This window comes from Homarus americanus, unplaced genomic scaffold (assembly GCF_018991925.1).
Source record: "Homarus americanus isolate GMGI-L3 unplaced genomic scaffold, GMGI_Hamer_2.0 scaffold53880, whole genome shotgun sequence".
Lineage (NCBI taxonomy): Eukaryota > Metazoa > Arthropoda > Malacostraca > Decapoda > Nephropidae > Homarus > Homarus americanus.
In genome coordinates, this window is record NW_024742610.1 from 13,263 (window position 1) to 40,622 (window position 27,360).

The 27,360-nt window shown below is 39.5% G+C and overlaps 1 protein-coding gene across 1 annotated transcript in view; it reads right to left on the minus strand.

The window, feature by feature from the left end:
• Positions 1-26,481, minus strand: part of LOC121876970 — a 31,383-nt gene extending 4,902 nt beyond the window's left edge. The window contains exons 1-2 of the mRNA XM_042382550.1: positions 26,459-26,481; positions 3,622-3,756 (exon numbers count right to left, since the gene is read on the minus strand). Coding sequence (XP_042238484.1) covers positions 3,622-3,756; positions 26,459-26,481 — 158 coding nt within the window. The remainder of the gene's footprint in view (positions 1-3,621; positions 3,757-26,458) is intronic.
• Positions 26,482-27,360: the final 879 nt, after the last annotated feature.

Here is a 27,360-nt window from a genome sequence, read left to right on the forward strand (position 1 = left end):
TTATCACGACAAACTGGAAAATAACACATTCATATTCTTAAAGATTCATTTATATCCGGCAAAATTATGTTTGATCTAAGGGATATATTTATACATTTTTTGTGCAATTTTTTTTCGTATTTTTCCGTTAATTTCTTTGTTTGTTTTGGTTTTCTCGGCGGTGTATATATATCAGTAGCTAAAACACCTGAAAAACAACAATAACAACCACTACAACAACAAAAATAACAATAACAGCTACAATAACAAAAACAAAAATAACAACTACTACAACAAAAACAACTTATTTCTTCCTTTTTTATAAATTAATTTTCCCATAACCTTTACGGCAAGCTTTACTGGACCATATCTTACCCACGACACGTACAATGGGTGTAGTCTGTGTAACACCCAGGTGAAGTATTGGAACACTTACACCTGCTAGATCACACCACACTTACACCAACACACACACACATACACAAATTAGCTGGCGTTAGTGTTTGTTGTTGTTGTGACTTGTTGTTTGTTTTCTTCTTGTTTTTGTTATTTTCTTTGCTCTATTTGATGTTTTTCTATGTATTTTATTTATTACAGAGATCAGTATGTTTATCAGGTGAAGAGAAGAAGGAGGAGGAGGAGGAGGAGGAGGAGGCAGTAATACCAACGCGAAGGGGACAGCAACAACAGCAAGGAAAAGTAAGCACCAACACATCACCAACACATCACCAACACAGCCCCAACCCGGCCAGGCATCAAGGGGAGAACACAAGTCACGTTACCTCATTTCCGACGAAAATTCCCAGAGAAAACGGGGCGTTGATGGAACAATGAGAGGGCGGCCGGGCTTACCTCACCCCCTCCCTCACCGGCCCTACCCCACCCTACCCCACCCACACCCACCCTACCTCACCCACACCCACCCTACCCCACCCACACCCACCCTACCTCACCCAAAATATCTCCCTAAAACACTACACTTCTGTCATATCATTTATAACTGATCCCTACACCCCACTGCTTAGGATAATTCTCGAAATATATCCCCAGAACCGGATAGATTACAAGAAGAAATACATATATACGGATAAGAAATCTAAAAAGGGGCATTCGCATTTTCGTGGCTCCTCATAAAACTGGATTCAACCAACTCCCACCCTAGGAGTTTCGGATAATATAAACAGATACTCGGGAACCGGATAGATTTTTCTGGTACTTTATAAACCGCAATAACCTAGAAGCCTTATATCTCTCTTCCTGGAACCTGAGCCGGATTTATTGAGCTCCCCAGAGAATAGAGGACGGACCCTGGATAGAACAGATGACTAGCCGGATAGAATATAGGACATGGCCGGATATAATAGAGAGGTTATTGTGCTGGGTGATCTGCCCCTAACGAACTGTAAGATGAACTACTCGTTATTACCGACTTCAAAACTAACGAGGTTCTTCCCCTACTGCAATGGATAAGAGATTTCAGGGGTTTTGTCTGAGCCCAGGGTGCATAGTGTGGCCCTATGGTTCATAGTGTTGGCATTGTGGTGCATAGTGTGGCCTTGTGGTGCATAGTGTGGCCCAGTGGTGCGTACTGTGGCCTTGTGGTAAGCACTGTGGCCTTGTGGTAAGTACTGTGGCCTTGTGGTAAGTACTGTGGCCTTGTGGTGAGTACTGTGGCCTAACCTAACCCCTAATCTAGTCCACCCTGCTTTCTTACATGCTATAAAGTGAAAGTGACAAGTAGTGTTTTGATAGTGATGTTGCCGCCAATTTCCTCGAGTTAGATCAATTTCTCCAACGTAACAACCAATTTCCCGAGACACAATCAATTTCGTGGACACAATAATCAATCCTTTCACTAAACAATTTTGTAAGTACAGCAACCAATTTCTATAACAACTAATTTTGATAACAACCAATTTTTATAACAACCAATTTATACAACCAATTTCTATAATAACAAATTTCTATAACAACCAATTTCTATAACAACCAATTTCTACAACATAAAATAAATACAATATTGATTTTTTATAACTGAACAAAAAATATTGTGACTTAATAAACTGCGTTATATTAAGCTTGTATAATGATATAAAAACATTGTAGGTAATTTGGACTATAGTTTAGCAGACAAATCAACCAAACAAGCAGACAAATCAACCAAGGAAGCAGACAAATCAACCAAGGAAGCAGACAAATCAACCAAGGAAGCAGACAATGAACCAAGGAAGCAGACAAGCCAGGAAGTAGACAATCAAGCGGGCAGTCAAGCACAAGTCGACACAAGGTTTAGCAAAGTTACTTAAACTGCAGGAGACGGAGCAGGCAATCCTCACTGCCTGACGGAGGTAAATAGAGGAGCCGCGGGGGGATGAATACCTAATGACGTCACGCCTGCAGCAGAGGGGGAGGGGGGTGCGAGGGCAAGGTAGAGAGGGGAGGGAAAAGGGGTAGGGGAAAGAGAGGAGGGGGAGGATTAGACAGTCAGTGACGAGGATAAGGAAGGGGAGGTAAGGGGTAATGGGAAAGTGAGAGTGAAAAAGGAATGCAAGACGGATGGGAGAGGGAAGGGGAGTGAGAGGGAGCCTGAGGGAGATATGAAAAATGGGAAAGGAGGGGGATGGGGAGGGAGAAGCCTGTGGCCAATGACAAAGGGGAGGTATAGCAGTTGATAAAGGAGGAGGGGGGGTGGTTGGTGAACGAGGGAAAGTAACTAGAGAGGGAAGAGGAACGGTAAATAGAGAAAATAAACAATAATAAGGGAGAATAGGGTAACCAGGGTGTCAGAGTGGTGAGGAGGGTGACCACACGCAGATGGTAGTCGTACGGGGACACACACACACACACACACACACACACACACACACACACACACACACACACACACCAATACTTAATACCACCACACATTACACAGTCAACGTCACTATATAAAACTCGAGCTTTCAGTTACTTCCCCTTAATAAACTTTTAACCATTATAATTATGAGTATTACCTGGAGACTAATGGAGGAATAATAAGCCTCAGGTAGGTAATCAGCCTCAGGTGTCTGGTTATAGGTAAATCATGGGAGGTTAATTAACAATGGAATTTATTATACCTGGGGGTCAGATGAAGGGCCTGGGAGGGTACTGGAGATAAGGGGGGTAGGGTGAAGTATCTGAGGGAGAGAGAGAGTGTGGAGGGATGGGAGAGGGAGTGAGGAGGGAGAGAAGAGAGAGGGACTAAGAAGGAGAGAAAGGACTAAGGAAAAGAGTAGGGAGGAGAGTAAGTAAAAGAAAGGAGGAGGAGGAGGGGATAGGGAAAGGAAAGCAGGAAGGGGATAGAGGAAAAAGTGGAAAAGGGAAGGATAGGAGGAATAGGAAGGGAATGATGAGGGCAAAGGTAGGGGAAGGAAGAGGAATCAAGAATAACAATACCTGACACAGCAACAACAGGACAGAGTGTGATGTGTTACTCTTGACGACAATAGCACCAGGGAGGGAGTGTGTGTGTGTGTGTGTGTGTGTGTGTGTGTGTGTGTGTGTGTGTGTGTGTGTGTGTGTCTGTGTGTGTGTGTGTGTGTGTGTGTGTGTGTGTGTGTGTGTGTGTGTGTGTGTGTGTGTGTGTGCGTGCGTGTCTGTGTGTGTGTGTGCACTCACGTCCGCCCCCGGGAGGCCGACCCTGAAGCACCCACTCCGTCAGCAACCCACAAAGGGCTCGCCCTCTCCTCCAGTCGATGAGTTAAGGCGATTGGCGGGGACCCTGGCCGTGATAAGGCGTGACAATGGCGGTACCTAGGCAGAAGAAAAAAAAATATGAGTGAGAGAGAACAAGAGAGAGAACAAGAGAGAGAACAAGAGAGAGAACAAGAGAGTGAGAGAGATACAAGACAACCAAACAAACATTAAACAACGGGAGAAAAAAGTATCCAAACAACTAAACAACCAGGTAAGATACACAGACAATCAGACAGACGACCTAACAGACAGACAGACGGGAGGACAGCAGGTGCGTGTAGCGGAACAATCATAGCCAACAGGAAGACCATCCCACCCCCCCTTGTGATCTACTGTTGATTGTAAATTATTGTTTATATAAGAGACCAAATTAAACAAGGTAGGAGTTAGATAATGTATACCTGTGTGTGTGTCAGCGTGTGTGGGGGCGAGAGTCCGTGTGTTTAGGGGGGGGTGGGGGGTCGCCATTTTATCACTGAGAAGGAAGTAAATAGCTTTTTTTTATTCATTTTTTTTACATAATTATAAATGCGTGAATCAGATTACAACTTTAGATCGTAAACACTTATATAGACACAGAGAGAGAGAGCATCTGATTGGCTAACTCGCTATCCAGAGAGACACGGGAGGGAGGGAGAAAGGGAGGGAGAGAAGAAGGGAGAAAGGGAGGGAGGGAGGGAGAGAAAGAGGGAGGGAGGGAAAAAATATCATACAGCCATACTTCTTATTTTCATTTCATTCAAATATTCATTATATAACGTAATATAGATTATGTGCTCATATACAGAAATTATATCACGACCATTAATTAATTTCACAGCTAAACTCCTGGTATAATTACTTACACAAACACCAACTTAATTAATTATTTGTACGTCAGACCAGAGAGACAACTGTAGTGACGTAAATAACATTTTTTTGTGATTTATTTGGATGACTAAATCACAAATGACGCAGTGACTGAAGGTGTGTGTTTTCTGACCAAGAACAGGTGTGTATGTTAACTGACCAAGGACAGGTGTGTATGTTAACTGACCAAGGACAGGTGTGTATGTTAACTGACCAAGGACAGGTGTGTGTGTGTTAACTGACCAAGGACAGGTGTGTGTGTTAACTGACCAAGGACAGGTGTGTGTGTGTTAAATGGTGTTAAATTAGGAAAGTGGAATGTGTTTTATGTTACTTAATGCTTCAATTATGTAAGTATGTGAGATTGTATTTATCTATTTGTCTATTAATCTATCTATCCAGCAACCATCCAGCCATCATCGCTTCATGACTCACCCACCCACCCATTAACACATCAACCTTCCACTCTTCCATCCTTTCATCATCCTTCCAACTAACCATCCACCTATCCACCCATCAATCATCCATCCACTAAGCCATCCATCAACCATCCACTCAGCCATCCGTCAACCATCCACTCAGCCATCCATCCCTCCTCTATCATACAGGTTATACATCAGCTGGACCTGCCGACAACCCATTTTTTTTTTCACTCCAACAAAAATTTCGGAATCGCCATTAATCAGCGTTATCGGCTCTCTCTCTCCCTCCCCCCTTCCCTTTCCCTCCCTCCTTCCTTCTTCCCTTTACCTCCTTCCCTCACTGATATGAACTGTATAGGAAAAGAAGACAACAGTTTAGATCAGTGGTGTCAAACTTAAAACCTATCGAGGGCCAATTCTTATTTTAGTTATCCTCTTCACGGCCAACACAAGTGCTATATCACATATTTGCAGGATTGAAGTTTACAGCTTCACACATTGCCTTACCTGGGTTACCAGGAATACCTCATTTGGGTTTGTCTGATCTTAAGTATGTAAAATTCATTTTACTAAATAAACATGATTATATCTATTTCTTTCATAATTTCACGGGATTATAAATTGTACCGTCATCCAGCGGGCCACACCTGGCCATTCCAGGGGCCACATTTGGCCCGCGGACCATGAGTTTGACACCCCTGTCTAACACCTTACAAAATTTTTGACCATAATATACTTTCTCCTCAGAATTGAAATTTAAGGGGTTTAACTAATTAAGTACAATCAGAATAACACACAAACCCTAAATCACACCTTGGAAACCCATAGTTGATGAGTAATTAGCATTGAAAAATGTCAGTAAAATCATTCAAGGGTCATTTTGGCCACTTATTACTCTGCAATCGAATCGTGGACCACAAAGTCATAATCAGCAAGCTCAGGAGTACCCATACTGTGATTTTCAGCAAAATCTAATTTTTGGCTAAAAACCACCAAAAAATGTAAGTCTATCACCTTACAAAATTTTTGACCAAAATATACTTTTTTCTCAGAATTGAAATTTAAGGGGTTTAACTAATTAAGTACATTCAGAATAACACACAAACCCTAAATCACACCTTGGAAACCCATAGTTGATGAGTAATTAGCATTGAAAAATGTCAGTAAAATCTTTCAAGGTGTCATTTTCTAATGCAGCGTGATTACTCTGCAATCGAATCGTGGACCACATAGTCATAATCAGCAAGCTCAGGAGTACCCATACTGTGATTTTCAGCAAAATCTAATTTTGTCCCAAAAAAGACAACCAAAATGTAAGTCTTAAGCTTTATGTTATAACACCTCTTCCTCTTGTCACCTGTTATCTTAAATGTTAAGGAGGTAGATAACAATGGAAGATATTTTGAATGTTATTGTTCTTGCTGTTGTTATTCCTATCTATTATTATCATTATTATTATTATTATTATTATTATTATTATTATTATTATTATTATTATCATTATTATCTTATTATTATTACTATCATTATTATTATTATTATTATTATTATTATTATTATTATCATTATTATTATTATTATCATTATTATTATTATTATCATTATTATCATTATTATATATATCTATTATTATTATTATTATTATTATTATTATTATTATTATTATTATTATTACTGACAACGGGACCTGATGAACTGGGAGTATATAATTAACCTGGTGACCTGGTAAGTGTATGGTAAAGGACCTGTTGACCTTTGAGGTATGCCAGGTGATGCGTATAGTGACGCAGGTGGCACAGGACCAGGTAGAGCACCCTCGGGTCCCCGGATCCCCCCCCCCCCGTCCGAATCAGGCGTGACTTGGGTAGTCAATTTGGCTGTCAAGAGAATACTCGGGATTAGGTGAGGTTAGGTTAGGTTAGCTCTGTTTTGTGTTATGTGTCATATGTCAGGTGTCATATGTCGTGTCAGGTGTCAAGTGGTATTATCCTGAACTATTTCAAATCAAAGTTAATATAAATGAACTTTAAACTGAATTCTAAAATATTCGATAACTGATTTTTTTTAATCTTTTGTTCTCTCGTCTCTTTCTCTAGGTCAATCATTCTTTCTCCACCTTTATCTCTCATTATCTGATTCTCATTTCTATTGTATATATTTATAACCTCTTTTCTCTCTCACTTTATCTCTTACCAACATGTTATATGCTTGTCTTTGTGAGAGAGAGAGAGAGAGAGAGAGAGAGAGAGAGAGAGAGAGAGAGTATACCAAGGTCACTAGTTCACAGCTAATATGCCCCAGGCTTCTCACACTCTCACCTTGATTACCTTCGCTCCCAACTCTTTCTAAATATTCTCACCTGAACTACATAACTCGCCTCCAGCCCGACGTGTCACCCTTTCTGACATTTACAATCTATCGTTAAATCTCTAGACTCAAGGCTAAAAGACACAGACAGACAAAAGCTTCAACAGACACCAACAACGACAATAATAAACTATTTTCTGTTCTTGTACATTTAACACAAACAAGAACAATACATAATTCCTAGATCAAACACCTACGCGTATATCCAGAATAATTAAAACAAGTATATAAATTAATATATATTTTTGAGGGATTATCGTGTCTATAACTCGGATATATAGACACACACATAGGCACATATTTCCAGGTTTGTCTCCCTTGATACTACGTTGTTATAGTATCATTATTATTGGTGGATTTTACGTCACTATTACTTAATAGGATTACAACAGGTGGAGTTTACAACTATCAGAGGAGGAGGAGGAGGAGAAGAGGAAGAAGAGGAAGAAGACTGGTGGGTAGGAGGCGAGGCTAGTGGTGAGCAGTAGAGAGACGTGTAGGTTACGGTGAAAATAATCCTAATTGGGAAACAGTTTCAGAGAATCCTATTACTCTCAGTTCGCTGCATTAGTAAAGATGGTTCTCTCTCTGTCTGTCTGTCTGTCTGTCTGTCTGTTTGTCTATGTGTGTGTGTTTGTGTGTGTCTCTGTATACGGCTCACTGTCTTTCTCTGTCTGTTTGTGTGTCTCTCTCTCTCACTCTCTATCTCTATCTCTCTGTCTGTGTCTCTCTCTCTCTCTTTCCCTCACCTCTCCACCTTCATCTTGGAGCATTAGTGAGGAGGTCGACCATTCCCTCACAGCTATAGAGAAGTTTGTCACTGTGTTTGATGTCTCCCTTCATGTACACTCACTCCCTACACCTCAATGGGTTCCTTGAGGTGGTGAACAAGTCTGTCGTAATGGGTCAAAATGAGCCACTACTTCTAATGGGTTTCAGTGCTAATGGGTACTAGTGCTTATGGGTACTAGTGGTAATGGGTTCTAGTGCTAATGGGTACTAGTGGTAATGGATACTAGTGGTAATGGGTTCTAGTGCTAATGGGTTCTAGTTCTAATAGGCCCCGGTTCTAATGGGTCTCGATTCTAATAGGCCCCAGCTCTAACGAGCCCCGTTCATATTAAACCCAACAAAAAAACCAGCTAAACCGGCCACGAACCCCAAAACCCCACTGGCAAAAACACTCTCCTATCGTTGGTGTTCACAGATTCATAATTTATGCTTCACCAATACAGCATCGAGAGCGAGAGTGAAACTATTATCGGTCATTACCATTAATCAAAGCCAAAGTTAATCGGCACCTGTCACTCTTCCTCTCCCCGGAATTAGTTATCCCCGCTACTAAGGTTCCCGTTTTCTATGATATAGCCACTTGATTAATGTTAATAGCATCTACCACGAACAAGATCGCTGTACTTTATTCTTATCGGGATATAATTGATTCGTAGTTACTAAACCTAACCAAAACTTTTCTAGGTTAGGTTAGGTTAGGTTTGGGTGTAAATGGTTTAAATTGCCTGAAAAAAAAAATCACGCCATCCTGTTCGTGGTAGTTTCTTGTAACATAGTACATGTTGTTCTCGGCAATATCCCTTTAGTGTGTCAATTCTTATTATTTATGGATGCGGTGGCGGAGTGGTTATCGTACTCAGGTGACAGTCCATTGATCGTGCGTTGGATCCCCATTGAGGAACCATGTTGTGCTAGTCACTACGGACAGACAGACTCATCCGAAAACGTCTGTCTAAACACATGCAGAATGACCATCCATATACGCAATTTTTTACCGTGTTACGTGAAATATCGTCAAAAACCAGGGCATGAGTTGATTATGTGACGTTTTGATTACAGACAGACTGACAGAATGACAGGCACACGCACACATACACATCGATTGCTATATACCCCCTCCCCTCACCCCTTCCTCTAGGTATAAAGAATCACACACCTGAGCGTGTTTTAAATATTACACAGGCGGTTAATTAAGGTGTTGCCAAGGTAATATTTCTCCTTCATATATAAAATACAATAATATTTACTCTATATATTATTTTACTTTAATTTGTTTTTCTTGGGGTTATATTATTTCCATAGAGCTTCTTCCCCCCTGATCTATTAAAAGCTTCTTAGGTATTTCCCAGAGATATTTCCAAAAGGTGTTTACAATAATATTTCGAAAATACAATATGTACATAGATAATATATCCAAAAGGTATCTCCAAAACGTAATATTTCCATACGATAATATATCTTGTGGGTGAGGAGACGGAAGATCGAGGGGTGGCGTGTAAGAGGCGTGTTATTACGTAACCTGGCGTGGCGCGGGTGTTGTCCTTCTGAAGCCACGCCCTATATTTGTGTGTGTGTGTGTGTGTGTGTGTGTGTTCTAACCATCTGCTACTGCCGTCTTAACCTCAAGTCAATGATAAGAACTTCCTAAGTCCTAGTTAGTACACCTTCCTATAGACACAGTTATCCACAAAGACATATTTTATACTGGGTTAAAAGCAACACTCTTATTGACAACTTAAAGCGATGCGCTCTCTCCTCTCTCTCTCTCTCTCTCTCTCTCTCTCTCTCTCTCTCTCTCCTTCCATCGACTGTCAAACGGCGGCGGTCACCTCCCTGCATCTCCCTCATAACACCCAACACATATCTCTTCTCTGTCAGGTGTAATGTGGCCCATGTGTCCTACAGGAAAGGGTGTTGGATGAAGGAGGGAGGGAAGGAAAGAAGGAAGGAGGGAGGGAGAGAGGGAGGGAAGGAGGGAGGGAGGGAAGGAGAGAAGAAAGGAGGGAGGGAGGAATTGTGTATGCGTGTGTGTTTGTTTACCCTCTCCTTACCTTCCGTCCCCCCACTTTACCCACTCATCATTTCCACCTTTCTCACCACCACCACTTCAACTACCACCATCTCTCGTCCACTTCCTCCACCTCACCTACCAACACCACAACCACCACAACCTCGCCTACCACCACAACCACCACAACCTCGCCTACCACCACAACCACCACAACCTCGCCTACCACCACAACCACCACAACCTCACCTGTCAGACATCATTTACCTGCTGGGAAATAAAATACTAAACACAGGTTTGCGACAACACAGATTAATGTTTGTTATGAATTTTTCGTTTCATAAATTCACCTCCCCCAAAAAATTTCAAACGACAAAAGTGTGTGTGAGATTTTATTTATTATTTGTTTTATTATTTATGGAATGATGTTTTCATTTTTCAATTGTTTTAAAAGGTAACCCGCCAGTCTAGTATGATTATGTTACAGCGGTTGAATATTATTTTATGAGGTTTGGCATTAATGACATGACAATTGTAACATTATGGCAATTTAATACACCTAGACAATATATATTATATACGTATACAATATATATTTAAACATAAACATTTGATAAAGTGATAATGTATGACTATTGATCAACACTACAGTGAATTCACCAAATCTTGGCATCTTAAGGTCTAGATGATATTTCTCAACCTACGAGAGAGACTTAAGCAATAGAAAAAAAAAATGTTGGAAAAAACAACAAAGTAAATCTATTGAAAATCTATACTTTCCAGACAGGTTCTCTTACCATGAATGAAACAAAAGATGAATACACAAACCACCAACAGAACCTGGTGTTAGTTTTAACGAGTTGACGACGAGAGTTCTACGCCCTCCCCTTCCTCTTCCCCTCCCCCTTCACCCTTCTCTCACCCCTTCAACATAATGAGCAATAACTTCCAAAAATATGATGGGAAAGTCCTCATTATCGATTACCTGCGAGATAATAGTCTTTTACATCCACCTGTAGAGTTATATCTAAATCAACTTCATTTTGTTTAAGTTATCACCTTCAAAAGAAATCTGAACAAACGGGTAAGGGGTCGGGAGAATTGACGGACGGGCGGTTGCGGATTGAAAGACGGACAGGTGGATTGAAAGACGGACAGACGGGCGGATTGACAGACGGACAGGCGGATTGACAGACGGACAGGCGGATTGACAGACGGACAGGCGGATTGAGAAAAGGACGGGCGGACTGACAGATGGATGGATGCATACCACATCCATCCATCACCCCCGTCACCCCTCCACAATAGACCTCACCCTTGGGACACCTCATCAGCTATACAGACAGCGTGAGAAGCTAATAACGCCACGTGAAGCTATGATGAATAATAATAATGGATGATAATGATTTAAAATGACGTTAGATGACAATGCGACAGCTGCCCGGGGGATTCCCACAGAAAACGCGTCGCTGGAGAGCAGAGTAATTCAATAAGTGAGGCGAGGCGAGGCAAGGTGAGGCGAGGCGAGGTGAGGTGATGTGAGGCGAGGCGAGGCGAGGAGAGGTGAGGCGAGGCGTGGTGCGAATTTAATTTTTGGACCCAATTAATTTGGCTCAAAATCTCAGTATAGGTCGACCTCCATACACTGATCAAGGATTTATGGTGAAATATTGATAATTAATTGTTTTAATAGTACCCTAGATTATGAAAGTTTGATAATTAAGTAATTTTGCTAATTGATACCGCAGATAACTTTTATTCTCTTACATCATTAACCGAGTTTTATTTATCGTAAGTGACTGAACAAGAACGATATTGAGGTTAGGTTAGACTAGGTTAGGTTAGGTTAGGTCAGGTTTGGTTGGGACTCAGTCGACCAGTCACCAGTCTTTCATAAGTAAATTTCACGCATTAATTACGGTTACAGTTTGAGTCTCGACATTTCATCATTTCATCACCAAAATCCTGTTCCATTTTACACAGCCCTGAGAGCCAGGTGACGAGTGCCCAGGTAATGGATCCGTTTTAGCTCTTTTTCCTGGTAGTCTGTCTGTCTCCCTGTCAGAGTAGCCTGTCTGTCTCTACCCTATATCAGTGAGCCTATCTGTCCACCTGTCAATATAGCCTGTCTGTCTGTACCCTATATCAGTGAGCCTATCTGTCCCCGTCAATATAGTCTGTGTGTCTCCCTGTCAATATAACCTGTCTGTCTTCCTATCAGAATAGCCAGTCTGTCTCTATGTCCACTGACGAACTATTTCCCATCAGAGAAATTAACCCCTACTGGCTGCTGCGTCAACAAAGTGCTATAACCCAACTGTATGAAAAAAAAGCTCTCTACGTGAAAACAGAGGCCTATAATCCCCGGGAATACAGCACCCAGCACGTTCTATAACCCCACCGAATACAAAACACAGAAGTACTATAATCCCACTGAAAACATGAAGTTGCTAAGGGCACTGAATCCAACTGAATAAAAGGTTGGGGGTACATTACTGTAACCCTGTGAAAAAAATACATAGCTCGTAGTCTATGTACACAATATACTACTGTATTTTGTACCTTATTGTTACTGTAATCTCACTATTACTTGTAGGTGATATGAACTAATACCTTGATGAAAGTGCAATTTCATCATGTGTAATTTCACTAAAAACTGTAGCCCCTGAGGTAATATATCTCACCCTGATAACTGTATTCCTTACATAAAGTGAGTGAGTGTATGTGCGTGTGTGTTAGTGAGTGAGTGTATGTGCGTGTGTGTTAGTGAGTGAGTGTATATGCGTGTGTGTTAGTGAGTGAGTATATGTGCGTGTGTGTTAGTGAGTGAGTGTATGTGCGTGTGTGTTAGTGAGTGAGAAAGTGAGATAAAGAGTGATTGTATGTGTTCGTTCGTGAGTTAGTGAGTATCAACACATCACAAAACCTTAAGCAGATCCCCACACACCCACGTAAGGGAAGGTGTGCTGAAGAGATGTGAGATATAGACAACAAAATCACCAAAGCGACCTTGGGTACATTAACACCATCCTCGTGTGTATGTTGTGCCAGAATGAATGATAAAACAGAACACTAGCTGATACGTGAAATAAAATATCATATAAAAATATTGTCTTTGTAATTTGTGATGAGAGGAGAAGGAGGAGGAGGAGGAGGAGGAGGAGGAGGTGAACTTCATGCTTGTAGGTTATAGAGAAATGTTTTTTTTTAGAAAGTTGTTGGATTTAAATAATTTCAATAATATAACAACAACAAGAAAGAAACAATGATGGTAAAGAGAACTGTAACTCATTTTAGACAAGCGACTTTGTAATGTTTATTGATGGATTATGACTTATCTAAATTAACTTTAAAATCAGAACAAAACACTACAAAAACATATGAATTTTACGAGTTGACTAGATACATGAAACCCACTTTATGACCCTACAAGTAAACAGGTCATCATCAACAGGTAAAACAGGTGAAACACACGTGGCAAATACGACTTTACCTGTCGTGATGTTGCAGGAGAAATCAGTGAATCACAAAGCCCCAGCGTAGGTCACGTTTTGGTTGAGTAATAACAATATGTAATTCTGGAAATGTGTTTAATATTATAAGAGAAGGAACAATAAAATGTGTTGACGTGTGTTCCGTGGTGGACGATGGTTGGGCAAGAGTAATCAAGGGGAGTGTGTCAGGTTAAGGTGTTAAGAGAATATGCAGGTGTACAATATATACTGCTGTACCTACCTGTTGTGTACCTGTATTGTGCTAGTATGTGTTCACGTATATGATGATAATTTGTGTATTTATGGTGTAACCTACATGTATGGTGCTAATATATGTGATCATGTATATATCTACTATTATACATATATATGGTGATAGTCCAAACACAGGCTATAATATATTGTACTTACCTCTTTAAATATAAGAACGATATAGTGGCCATTCAAATATAACAAAAAAATAAATACAAAAATATTCACCATTCCAAGCAGGTCAACACAGTAGCGATATTGTGGTGTTTTATAACCGAGGGAGCGATATATAAATAACCCCAACTGACACCTTTTTTTGTCCACGAGTGTTGGGTACAGAATGCTTTAAGGTCCTCCTTGTTCATTTAAAGGCAAAAATGTCGATTGAGAATTATTACGTGTCACAAGCTTCAACTTCCGGGAGTTAAATTTATAGGTTAAGGTAATTCGATTATATTTTTTTCTCTCTCTATAATTTATAGCAAGCGTACTGACCCAGTGTTGCAAGTAGTCCAGTGTTGCTAGTGGCCAAGTGTTGCAAGTAACGGCACAGTGTTGCAATTAGTGGCCAAGTGTTGCAAGTAGTGACCCAGTGTTGCAAGTAGCCCAGTGTTATAAGTGGCCAAGTGTTGTAAGTAGTGACCCAGTGTTGCAAGTAGCCCAGTGTTGCTAGTGGCCAAGTGTTGCAAGTAACGGCCCAGTGTTCCAAGTAGCGGCCAAGTGTTGCAAGTAGTGGCCAAGTTTTTGCAAGTAATCTAGTGTTGCAAGTATTCGCCAAGTCGTTATAATTTCACGTAACAACACAAAACACAATACAATAGATAAAATTTTGTCCTGGGTAATGTATGGCGATTCATTGCCGTTGTATTGTACTGTATTGTATTGTATTGTATTGTATTGTATTGTATTGTATTCCCTTCCCTACGCTACAACTACGAAGGCCATTAAACAACGACACCAAATCAATTAAAAAAAATACACTATATCAATTCATAACTAAATAATATAAACTGGTTATATTTAAGTGAGAGTTATAGCCTTCACTCAACACAGCGATACACAGAGATAGTATCAGAAATGGAAAATTAAACGAGACGAGAAAATATAACTTGGGCTCTTTCATCTCGACAGGAAAAATAACATAAAAAAAAATACAATCGGATAGTGAAAGACAAATGGGAGAGCTGAAGGTAGAGAGATTACTGTAGCTTATGTAGATCAAGAGTACATTCCCAGGTGATTACAGGCGGGTGGCGAGAGGAAACAGGGAATTTGTTAAAGTGTCGTGTAGTGAAAAGGGGAAATTTCTTTACTTGTATTTTTGTGTAATTATTTCCCAGTTAAATAAAAGGGGTAGTTGAAATTGGAAGTGAAATAAAAAAAATTGGTAATGTTTGAGGAATTTGATATGTTTAGTGAAGCGATTGGTGAACCGCACTGAGCCATTCCAATGAAAAGTATTATTATTATTATTATTTTATTTACGTAGAAAGTTGTTAAAATTACAGAAAAAAATTATTGACAATTTTCTTAGAGGATTAATACAAAACGTATAGAAGTTAATAATCATCGTATATAGGTGTACACACACACACGTACGTCAAGGCAAAAGCGATGGTCGTCGACATGATTTTTGTACAATCCTCTGAATTCAATTTTGTTCGGTAATAATTTAATACGACTAACGGAACGGAATTTCGCTCGGATTTTCCCCTTGTTTCGATATTTTTCCGTTGCATTGATACATTTTTTTCCGGTTAACTTATATATTTTTTCCGGTATACTGATACAGGGATGATATATATTTCAGTGACAGAGTTCATTCACATACATACATAATAGGTTAGATTAGGTTACGTTACATTACGTTAGGTTAGGTTAGGTTGACTCAGTAGGAGGGGGCAGTCAGTGGAAAATGATGACGGTTAGTTGAGAAAAATTATACTCTGGAGATATTTTTAATTCAGGGAAAATTGGGAAGCAGTTTTAATAAAGATTTTCCTGTCTACGGCATCATAAGTCTGTCTGTCTGTCTGTGCACACGCCAAAAGATTAAGCTTTTAGGGTAGAGATCATAGACAGACAGACAGACAGACAGACAGACCCCAAGGTACAAACAGCCTCGTTAAGCGTCGGCAACCATCGTCCAATAGGAGTGTACAATTAGCCGTATAACCAGACTGAGGTACCCTGGTCACGCCGTCTGGCTCAAGAGATACCGGGTTACGACGTGATGGACCGGGTTAGTGGACCAAGTGGCTGTCCCGGTCCATAATCCCGGTTCTTGAATTACCGGGAGACTCGTTTATCTCAAAATCGGGATCTGCGTTACTATATTTTACTATTGAGAATAAAGTGTTTTTAGTAAGAATGGGAATACTACTACTACTACTAATACTACTACTACTACTACTACTACTACTACTACTACTATTACTACTACTACTACTAATAATAATAATACTGTATGCAAAATTAACTGCCTTGTTGTTTGTTTACGAATATAAATAATCACAAACACCAACACCATCACCACTCCTAAGAACACCACTATCATCATCACCATCATTATCACCACCATCACCATAACACTGTATCTCCCCCCACCTCCTCCCCTGTCATCATCACTGCTCACACCTCGTTCTTCCCCTTACTTCTTCCACATCATTACGCCATGAAAAAAAAAAATACATAGAACTTTACCATAAAAACGCAGCAGTCCGGATAAACAGATGAGCCTCCCCCCAGTCCGGATAAACAGATAGCCTCCCCCATTCGGATAAACAGATGAGCCTCCCAGTCGGATAAACAGATAGCCCCCAGTCCGGATAAACAGATGAGCCTCCCCCAGTCGGATAAACAGATGAGCCTCCCCCCAGTCCGGATAAACAGATGAGCCTCCCCATAAACGTCCGATAAACACAGAGGGTAATGAGTTCTTGCAGGCATTCGTAGCTTAAATCCGGATTACTTGAGAAACGCTCCCATGGGACTAATCCGGATTCCCCCTGACGTATAAAAATAAAAACCTTTTCGCTAATTGTGTTTGTAGTTTTTTTCCGACCACAAAAATATGAATTCCACTTGACCATTTCCTGATGTTTTTATGCAGTAGGATAAGATATTCTCTATAATATCTTAGTTCATGAATTGTAAAGGTTAGGTTAGGTTATTTTTTATTACTATGATCCACTGAACCGAGATTTAGGTGTAAACTTGCAGGTAACCATTGCAGTTAAGTAAGGAAAACGCTAATATTCACACTTATTTACGCGTTAATTACCGCCTACCAGTTTTATGTAGAGTTTAATGGTAGTTTACAGGTATTATTTGGCCTAAGTTACCGTGTGGGCGAGATGAAGCGATTGTACTGCCTCCTCTGTCTGTCTGTCGGTCTGTCGGTCTGTCTGTCTGTCGGTCTCTCCCTTTCACTCTTTCTGTTTCTCTCTCTGTCTGTATATCTGTTTACCTTTCTGTCTTTCTCCCTCTAGTTACTATGAATTGAATCAATTGTTCGGCTCTCTCTCTCTCTCTCTCTCTCTCTCTCTCTCTCTCTCTCTCTCTCTCTCTCTCTCTCTCTCTCTCTCTCTCTCTCTCTCTCTCTCTCCACAATACACAACACCAAGGCCTGTGACCGATACTCTACCTCACCCAAACACTGTACACAATACACACACACATACACACACACACACACACACAATACACACACCAACACCCCTCCTCTCTGTCACTCTCTTGTTTCCTGCTACCCTTTGAATACACGTTACTGTACACACACACACACACACACATACACACACATACACACACACACACACACCATAGTCCATGGAGAACCGATATCACTCCATTTACATATAACTCTATTTTTGTATGTATGTATGTATGTATGTATGTATGTATGTATGTATGTAAAAAAGGGTACTACAATTTTACCATGATCTTCCTATGTGATATTAAACCTTGATAATATTTCCAGTCTAAAAAGCTTAACACAAATATTTTTCTTCAGCAACTAACAAAACTCATATATTATTTCCTCACTTGTTAAAATATTTAGACTCGTAAAATTTAGTCGTAAAAAACAGTGAAAAAATTGGTTGAGAAAATGCGAACACAAGGTTTTATATCCTTTAGCTGTTAGATATTTTTGCTTTGTTTTTATTTTAATATTTTAGATATTAAATGTTTGTGGAATTTTTTATTTTATTTTTTATTTTTGTGTTTAATAGTATTTTATTTTTTCGGGGTCGAACTTGAGATTTTTTTTCGAGTTTGATGACAAGTTTTATTGGTTCGTCTTCGTTAGTTAGCTCAATGAATACTTTTCCCAACTAACTATAAGTAACTAACAAAATAACTATAATTAATTAACTAACTCCCCAACACCACCCACCATCTCCCACGTACACTCTCCAACACTCACCCCACCACGTACATCTACTCCCCAGCTTCCCCTCCCTCTTTGATTTCACATTAGGGAGTAATTAGATACGGTAGTTAGGTATAATTAACAAATATTAATTGGTCATTTGAGCCTGGCTTCGACCAATACGAGGGCCGCCTTGCTACAGGTAATTGCAATAACGACCGTACCTACATAACCACACCTGTGCCTTGTTATTACTGTACCTGTATTTATGTGAAGCTCGTAGGTAATTATTGACATTTTGTTTACCTGGTCATTGACTTTGTATTTACCTGGTAATTAGCAGTTATTTACCTGGATACATTGTTAATAAGACAAGAACTATGAGTCTCTGAGCCTCAACCCTAATAAGACTCGGTTTTCGGGACCCCAATCATACTGGACCCCCCGATTCCCAGTGGACCCCAATCGTAATACACCACACTACCAACAGTTTAGTTTAGGGACCTATTAGAACTGGGACCTATTAGAACTGGGACCTATTAGAACTGGGACTTATTAGAACTGGGACCTATTAGAACTGGGACCTATTAGAACTGGGACCTATTAGAACTGGGACCTATTAGAACTGGGACCTATTTGAACTGGAAACTATTAAAACTAGGACCTAATAGAACTGGTAGTAGGTAATGGGCAGCTACCAAACAGGGAGGTACTACCGCCTGGGAAGATATTGGAAGCATAATGTGTTGTCAATGGTAGACCCTGCTGCCATATGTGACCAAGTCCCAGGTTACTGATCTGACTTTCTGCCTCATTTACACACAATTGGAGGGTCTCAATTGTTTCTCTTACTATTGACAACACAACATACATGTATTGTTTCTCACTATTTTTTTTTTCACTTTTATATTTACGGTTCATATTATTATTATTATTATTATTATTATTATTATTATTATTATTATTATTATTTCATTTTCGCCCCCCAGGCCCCGATGTGGGTCAGTGACTTGTGCCCGGGTGAGCTAATCCCCGTAAAAAAAATGGAAAAAAAGAAAAAACAATCAAACTTCACCTCAGATCTATGGCAACGTGACTTCCCTTAAAACCACCTTCCCTTAGTTCCCAGCCCCACCCCCCCTCAGTTTAACAGCGACTCAGTGACTAGTTTCCCAAATTCGTAAAGGGACCAGACGAGAGCAATATGACCCGCTGCCATAACTTTGTTCGGGGGAGTTTAATTTCGGGTGTTCTGATGGTGAACCTCATTCCATCCGTCGCTAAGAATTACGACCGTCAAATTTGTCTCGTGTGGAGGATACGGGGAGAGAGAGGGGAAGGGAGGGAGGAAGAGGGGAGGGAGGGAGAGTGGGAAGAGGGAGGGATAGGGGGAAGAGGGAGGGAGAGGGGGAAGAGGGAGGGAGAGGGGGGAGATGAGGGAGGGGAGAGGAAAAGAAGGAGGGGGGCAAGAAGGATCTAGACTTCAGGATAGATGAGGAAGAATTCGCTTAACCTCTTATCTACCTCAAACTAAACTTTAAACCAATCTCAACTTCACTACCATCAACACTACGACAATCACCCACCAATCACTGATGAGCCTTACGTCTTTACACAAGTCCTCCAGCCAATTAGCGCACAGCTTATAGATGACAACGCTGACTGGCACTTTTACGGTTTGTCTCCTGGCTTATGATTGGTCAGTTTCCGGAAGCCTTATCTTAATTGGTTGTTGCTAGAGAGAGAGAGAAATAGGCTTACTTCTCCCCCTTAATACACTTTCTTCAGGCGGCCACTCCTCAGATTTCCATTTTTTTCCATTTTGAGTTATTCCAGGCAGTCGTGGTCTCGTTATGGCTGACCCCCTCATCTTCCTAACAAAAGAAAAAAGAAAATGCCTCACCCTTGAACTTCGCCCTTGAGAGTGTGACGGGTGGAAATAGGTGGGGGTGGGTGGGGGAGGGTCAGGGAGGGGTGGAAATAGGTGGTGGTGGGAGGGGGAGGGTTAGGGAGGTGTGGAAATGGGTAGAGAGGATGAGAGGAGGAGGAGGTGAATGGAGAGGGTAAGGAAGGTGGGTGGAGAGGGTGACAGAGGAGGGAGATGACTGAATTGGGGTGGGTGAGTGGGAAGTGGATGTAAACAGTCTTTAACATACAGTCTAAACGCGCCAGTTTCTGAACCTCCAGTTACCAGTCACTCACCTATAACCAAAAACACTACAAATATGAAATAATAATAAAAATCTCCCCCAAAACTAATGAACTAACACTATCATTAGTTCTTTTATTTACATGAACACAAGATGGCATCACTGAATATAGAGAGAGAGAGTTGCCTATGCGTATAAATTTAAAGGGTAAAATAATATACACCCATGGTCATAAAATATATCCGAATTTATGGGTGTGGGCGTTTATAACACTTTACCCAAGACTATATTTCGAAGACCAACACCATAATAAGAAACTCAAACCCCAGGTAAATAATATAGCAACAAATTGAGGTTTCTATTCATAGGACGAGCGAAGGTCATTTAGGACATCAACACTTTCACCTTCCTGTGATATATAAACCTAAGCTCCTCATTACCTGGGAATAATATAAGGGCAAATCCTAATAAAAAAAGAAGGTATTTCGTATATTTTTATTCTATTTTTCTCGAATTTTTCTTTAAGTTTGGGTCAGATTTCAACTTTTATTGCTGAAGGACATGACAAGTGGCAGTGGGGTCCAATGAACACGATAGGGAGACAGGGACAGTGTGGATAAGGTACACTGTCGGCATTGTACTCGACAGCCTTCACTTCCCCAACTGTAACATCAGGTGTCTATTTATAGCTATTAGAAGACTCCACTATGATTGCCTATTTATTAACAGATAAATAAGAACATAACTATTATTATTATGAAGCGATCGTTACTCTGTCTAATGTCTACAACTTTGATGAAATAAAATATAAGTAAACTTTCCCTGCTTAATGCCACAAGTTATCACGTGAGAGTTTAGCTTCTTCTATTACCTTGGTTATCAAACATCAAAGTATAAGAGTTTCCAAACTTTTAACGAGAAAACTTTTAAAAAATAGTCAAAAATTCAATCTTTGCCAAAATTTGTTGTTGTTGATTCTTATTTTCATTTATTTATATCAACTAACAATGTCAGTAAGCACTTTCATTAACTGTCTACATAACAAAAGATTAAAATCACCTTAAAGTGTTCTTTTGATGTGTGTAAGACCTTAACGCACACACACACATACACATACACACACACACACACGAATGAGGGAATTAAAGATACAGAAACAAATTCAATAAAAAAAGAATAACAGAGGAGAGAATAAGTGAAAGAGAATGACCATCAGTAACATGAAGGTCACGTCAGGTTAGGTTAGGTCAGGTGAATCATGCAAGGTGAAGATTAGACTTGATTTAAAAAAGTTTTCCTACTCGAGTATCATGTGAGGTGTGAGGAGGTCATGTGAGGTGTGAGGAGGTCATGTGAGGTGTTAGGAGGTCATGTGAGGTGTGAGGAGGTCATGTGAGGTGTGGGAGGTCATGTGAGGTGTGAGGAGGTCATGTGAGGTGTTAGGAGGTCATGAGAGGTGTTTGGAGGTCATGTGAAGTGTTAGGAGGTCATGTGAGGTGTGAGGAGGTCATGTGAGGTGTTAGGAGGTCATGTGAGGTGTTAGGAGGTCATGTGAGGTGTTAGGAGGTCATGTAAAGTGTTAGGAGGTTATGTGAGGTGGTCATGTGAGGTGTTAGGAGGTCATATGAGGCGTGAGGAGGTCATGTGAGGTGTGAATGTCCCTACCCAGCAAACATCAATCACTTAATACGACAAAACAGCAAAATTATTTACATTGGATCAACATTCTCAAAGGTACAGGTAAGTCCAGGTATTTTCCCTCTAATTAACCTTTTAAACACACACACTTAAACGCTGTAATTCATCTCAAGACATAAAAATGATCTATACAAAGCTGGAAATGAAATAATTCTTAATACGAGAATCTGTTTTTATCCAACGTGGTAATAAAAACGGTAAATTTAAGAACTGCGGAGAATTCAGGGTTAAATTCCTTACAAGAAAAATGGATAATGATTCCCCCATGACAGTGAGGAAGGTAAATATTACATATAAGTTAAGAAAGAGGTATTTTATAACTAAGTGTCCCCTGAATACAATATCTCCAGCGACCTGTAAGTTAAGACATGAATATTCTTATACTGAATTTTTATTATATACTTTCAACCACATCTATGAAATGACTTATTTTTTCAAGGTTGATGATATATTTAACATAATACATACATAATATAATGTTTTTTTTTTTAAGCTTTATATATGTAATTTACGTAATAATGTTAAAACCGATTCCTATAAGAGAAAATCTCACATAAACTTCTCTTACCGTGATAATGGGTGCATCTCTCTCTCTCTCTCTCTCTCTCTCTCTCTCTGGTAATGCACTACAGAGTCGTCGTCGTGTTTTGCATTTTGCGTCAACATATCATTGAATATCATGCAACTTTTTCACGTGTGTTATATATTTATGTGAGGCTCCGGGGAAATTCTTATCTAGTGACAGTAAAATACTCACAATTCCCTTGACTAAAAGTCCTAAATCTCCTTCGTGTTTAATAGTACAAAAATAAAATAGTTCCCCACAATAAAATTCATGAAGGAATAAATAAGAGAGAGAGAGAGAGAGAGAGAGAGGAAAAAACAAAACAAAATCACAATAAAAAGTAAAAAAATAAAAATAACATAAAGAAAGAAAGAAAGAAAGAAAGAAAGAAAAGAAAACACACAATTATAATCATCATCAGAATTCACAGCTGAGATTAGAACACTTCTATGTAGATTTAATGCATTGAAACTGCTTGAATCTGCATTAACCCAGAGAGCCAAGTTGTCTTAACGCGGCTCCTTGTTATTCTAATGTAGCAAATCTTCGCTAAAACTTCTTGCTATGCGAAATTAAACTGGAACGCTAAAAAATATGGGTTTCGAGGTTATCCAAATATTTTCTTTCCTACACATGAGGAGGTCGAGTGTATTAGGGGTAAATGGTCTGTTTTGGGTAGCTGGTTAAATTGTGGGGGGTTAAATTGTGGGGGTAAATTGTGGGGGTAAATTGTGGGGTGGTGGTTAAATTGTGGGGGATAAATTGTGGGGGTGGTGGTTAAATTGTCGGAGTGGTTAAATTGTGGGGTAAATTGTGGTTAAATTGTTAAATTGTGGGGGTGGTTAAATTGTGGGGGGTGGTTAAATTGTGTGGGGGGTGGTTAAATTGTGTGGGGGTGGTTAAATTGTGGGGGGTTGGTTAAATTATGGGGGTTGGTTAAATTGCGTGGGGGTGATGGTTGGTTATATTGAGGTTCATGTTATAATAGGTTCGAATTATAGTAAGTCACTGTTATGTTAGGTCCCAGTCATAATAGGTCCTTAATGGGTGTTAGTTCATCCACTCGAAGCCATATACCTCCTATAAACATTCCCTGACTTAAATATTCACTAATGAACTTAAAATATATTATGTGTATCTCTATAAATGTCTATATAAACATTTCAAAAGGGATAAAATACGTATTAGTATTCATTAGATAATAAAAAAATACGGTTTAATATATATTAGTTAGGATGAAAAGCTTTGTTTCTGTAAATGTCATTCTAAATCTCTGTCCTTCTTTTTATATATTTTTTGCATTAAGTCATCAATAATATACAAAAATAAACTCCTAAACAAAATGCAAAAAACAAAATTCAAAAAATAAAATCCAAAGATAAAATCCCAAAGGCAAAAATAAAATGCAAAAATGAAAGATAAAAAAGAAGAAAAGTTTTAAAGACTAAGAGGTAAAAGTCGGTGATGTTTATCGTTCTTTCATCACGTTGTCTTCTTTGTCAAGTTGTCCTCTTGACGGAACATAAACTGGGTCAAGTTGAACGCCTGTGAACAAGCGGCTCGTTCATTGACAGAGATAGAGAGAGAGAGAGAGCGTTGGGTCTCTCTTTTTCGGGATGACAGAGATTAAGAGGTTATATTGTCCACCTTACTAGTGTTGACAGACAGACAGACAGACAGACAGACAGAGAGACAGACAGACAGACAGACAGACAGACAGACAGACAAACCAAAACACACACAACATAAATATTTAAAAAATCAAACCACTACTTCCCTGACGAGACTCATAACGCCATGTACACACACACACACACACACACACACACACACACACACACACACAAGAATACCCAAGACGTGTAACATAATACACACACAAGCGTCCGGCAACAACTCTCTCTCCTTATAAAAGAAAGAAAAAAAAATCTAAAAAAAAAAATGGTCTACAAATAATAAATAAAACATTAAGTAGGAAGAATGAAAAGCTTCGAGCGACGGATTCTGATGGCTCGAAATTAGTCTCGGTAAACTGACATAAATATTAAAACTCTTTCTCGGAATTTCCTTTAATTGGATTCCCGTTTTCTTTAATAAACTCCAAGGGGTAACTTATAATTCACGTCAAGAAGGAGGAGGAGGAGGAGGCGATAGGAGAGAGAGAGAGAGAGAGAGAGAAGGGATATGAGAAAGAGAAAGGGGGAAGAGGAAGGGAAGGAGGAAGTGGGAGGGGTAATAAGAAGAGGAAGGGAAGGAGGAAGAGGGAAGGATAAGATGAAGAGGGAGGGATAAGTAGAAGAAGGAGGGATAAGAGGAAGGGGAAAGGATGAAGAGAGAGAGGAAGGGGAAAGGATGAAGGGGAAGGGAAAGGAGGAACAGGAAGGGAAAAGATCCATTCCACCATTTAAGTACTGTAACCATTATGATATCTCTGCACCTGTACTTATACCTGTATTTGCCCTTAATTAGTTGAGAAAAGTAATCACAATAGTATCCCATTACCTGTACACCGTTCCCTTAATTACTCCCTATAAAAATGATATGAAATAAAGATGTAAAATGGTGAACATATTGAGCGAATTGTTGCATAAGCGAGTGGAAACAATTACAGTAATCCTCTTAGTTGATATATTGCAAAATTGAGTCATTTAATGTAATGTTCAGAGAGAGGATTTCGTCAAGAGCTTTGTGTTTCCCCATTTTGTATATGTCGCAACTCTCAACCAGGCGAAACAAAACAAGAGCAAAATAAAAACAAAACAAGAGCAAAAAATAAGTAAATAAGGATAATAAAATAAAAATAAAGAAAAATAATACAGAAATTATAATCAAATCATAAAAAATCGAACAAAAGACAAAAGATGAAAATAAAAACTGAATAAATAATAATATTTCTCTGACAATATGAACGAAAGTCTTCTAATCATAACAATAATGACAACAGCATCAACCAGAATTATCCCCATCTATACCAACACGATCGATTAATTATCCATACACTGAGTCACAAAACCCCCAAGACGTAACGACACAAAAACATAGATTCTGGATCGTCGCGAAAAAACACACACACAAAAGCACACAATCTAAACGACGCTTGTTAGCTTGTACTTTTAAGGAACATTTTTTCACTCACTGTAAACCTGTAGACGTCTAAGCATTATAGCCACTAACATATACACCACACAAGGACACTGGCTTTGAGATTCATCCATAAACGATGCTCCAATTTAGATTATATATTACTGTAAAATAAATGAGGAAAATAAAATACGAATTATTAAAAAAATATATATATCTGAGGTGATTCATATATAATTCCTCTTAAGTCAGATACAGTTAGGTTGGTCGTCTCATTGGTTAGGTTTGGGTGACTCGACCATCGCTTGGGTGCCTGTGAAGTGACCGAAACGCAGAGAAAGACGTAAGTGAACGATAAAAGAGAATAATAATGAAAGTCAGTGGAATTACGTTCTTTGGGGATATACAAATTAATTGTATAAAATATCAAGTCTTAATTATAGAAGAAACTACTCAAATTGATCTAATATTTACGAGACAAAACAATTATTGAAGGTAATGTATATATATATATGTGAGTATCAAATAGCAGTCTAAGCTCTGGTAAATTAAGCTGGAATAAGCTGATTATAGACCTCAGCTTGAGAGAGAGAGAGAAAGATAGAGAGAATCATACAACACACGACTTATCTAATACAAATCACGTATAATCAATAAATCATTTACAAGAATTATACATAGTCCTTCCTTCACACCTGTAATTTACCTGTCCTCGTCTTTGTTACCCATCGTCCTCAAAATACGCGAACTTCCATAAAATTAACCAATTCTTCCGTGAACGCTAAACCACCCAACTCAGTAACAAAGCTTATTTGCTCTAATCTAATTAAGGTTAAAACAAATTTCTTTATAAGTTAAACAAAAATGACAAAACAGCTGAACGAATGTCATTATGTTTCGTTTATCTTTATCACTAATGTTGTTCGTACCATTTTTCTCTCCCTCTTTCCTTGTTATATCTTCATTATGTTGTGTATTTTGTCATTCTCGTGCTTACTCTCTCTCTCTCTCTCTTGTCTCTCTCAAACACCAAGGTCAAAGGTTAACGAGTTCTTTATCATCTTTCTCTCTCTCTCCCTCGTCTCCTTTTTTTTTCTCCTTGGGATTTTGTCTTTCATTCTTGTAAGTTTCTTTCTTCTCTTGTTTATCTTCTTTTCTTTCATTTGTGAGTTTGTTTTCTCTTACAACATTCTTTTATTCTCATGTTCTTACCTTTCTTTTAAGTGGTAAAATGTGGTAAGCATCACCATCATTCTTCTTCTTCTTCCTCATCATCCTCCTCCCCCTCCTTCTCCTTCTCTCTTCTTCCTCCATCTCCATCTCCTCCTACTCCTCTTCTCCTTCCCCCGCCGCCATCTTTGTTCTCCGTACCTGGGGCAGAAAACAACGGAGCTTGGTCGAGTGCTTTTGTTAAGACTGTTTACAGGAACTAAGATCCCCCCCCCCCCTCCTGGAGGTAGAAGGACTCGGTTCTCATTTCTGGTGAGGATTGAGAAGGGATGAGGTAAGGATAGGGTTGGGGGTGTAAGGGAAGGATTGAGGTATCAGGGAAGGGAAGGGTTGGTGTAAGGGAAGGATTAGGGTGTAAGATACGAGACCCAAACAATA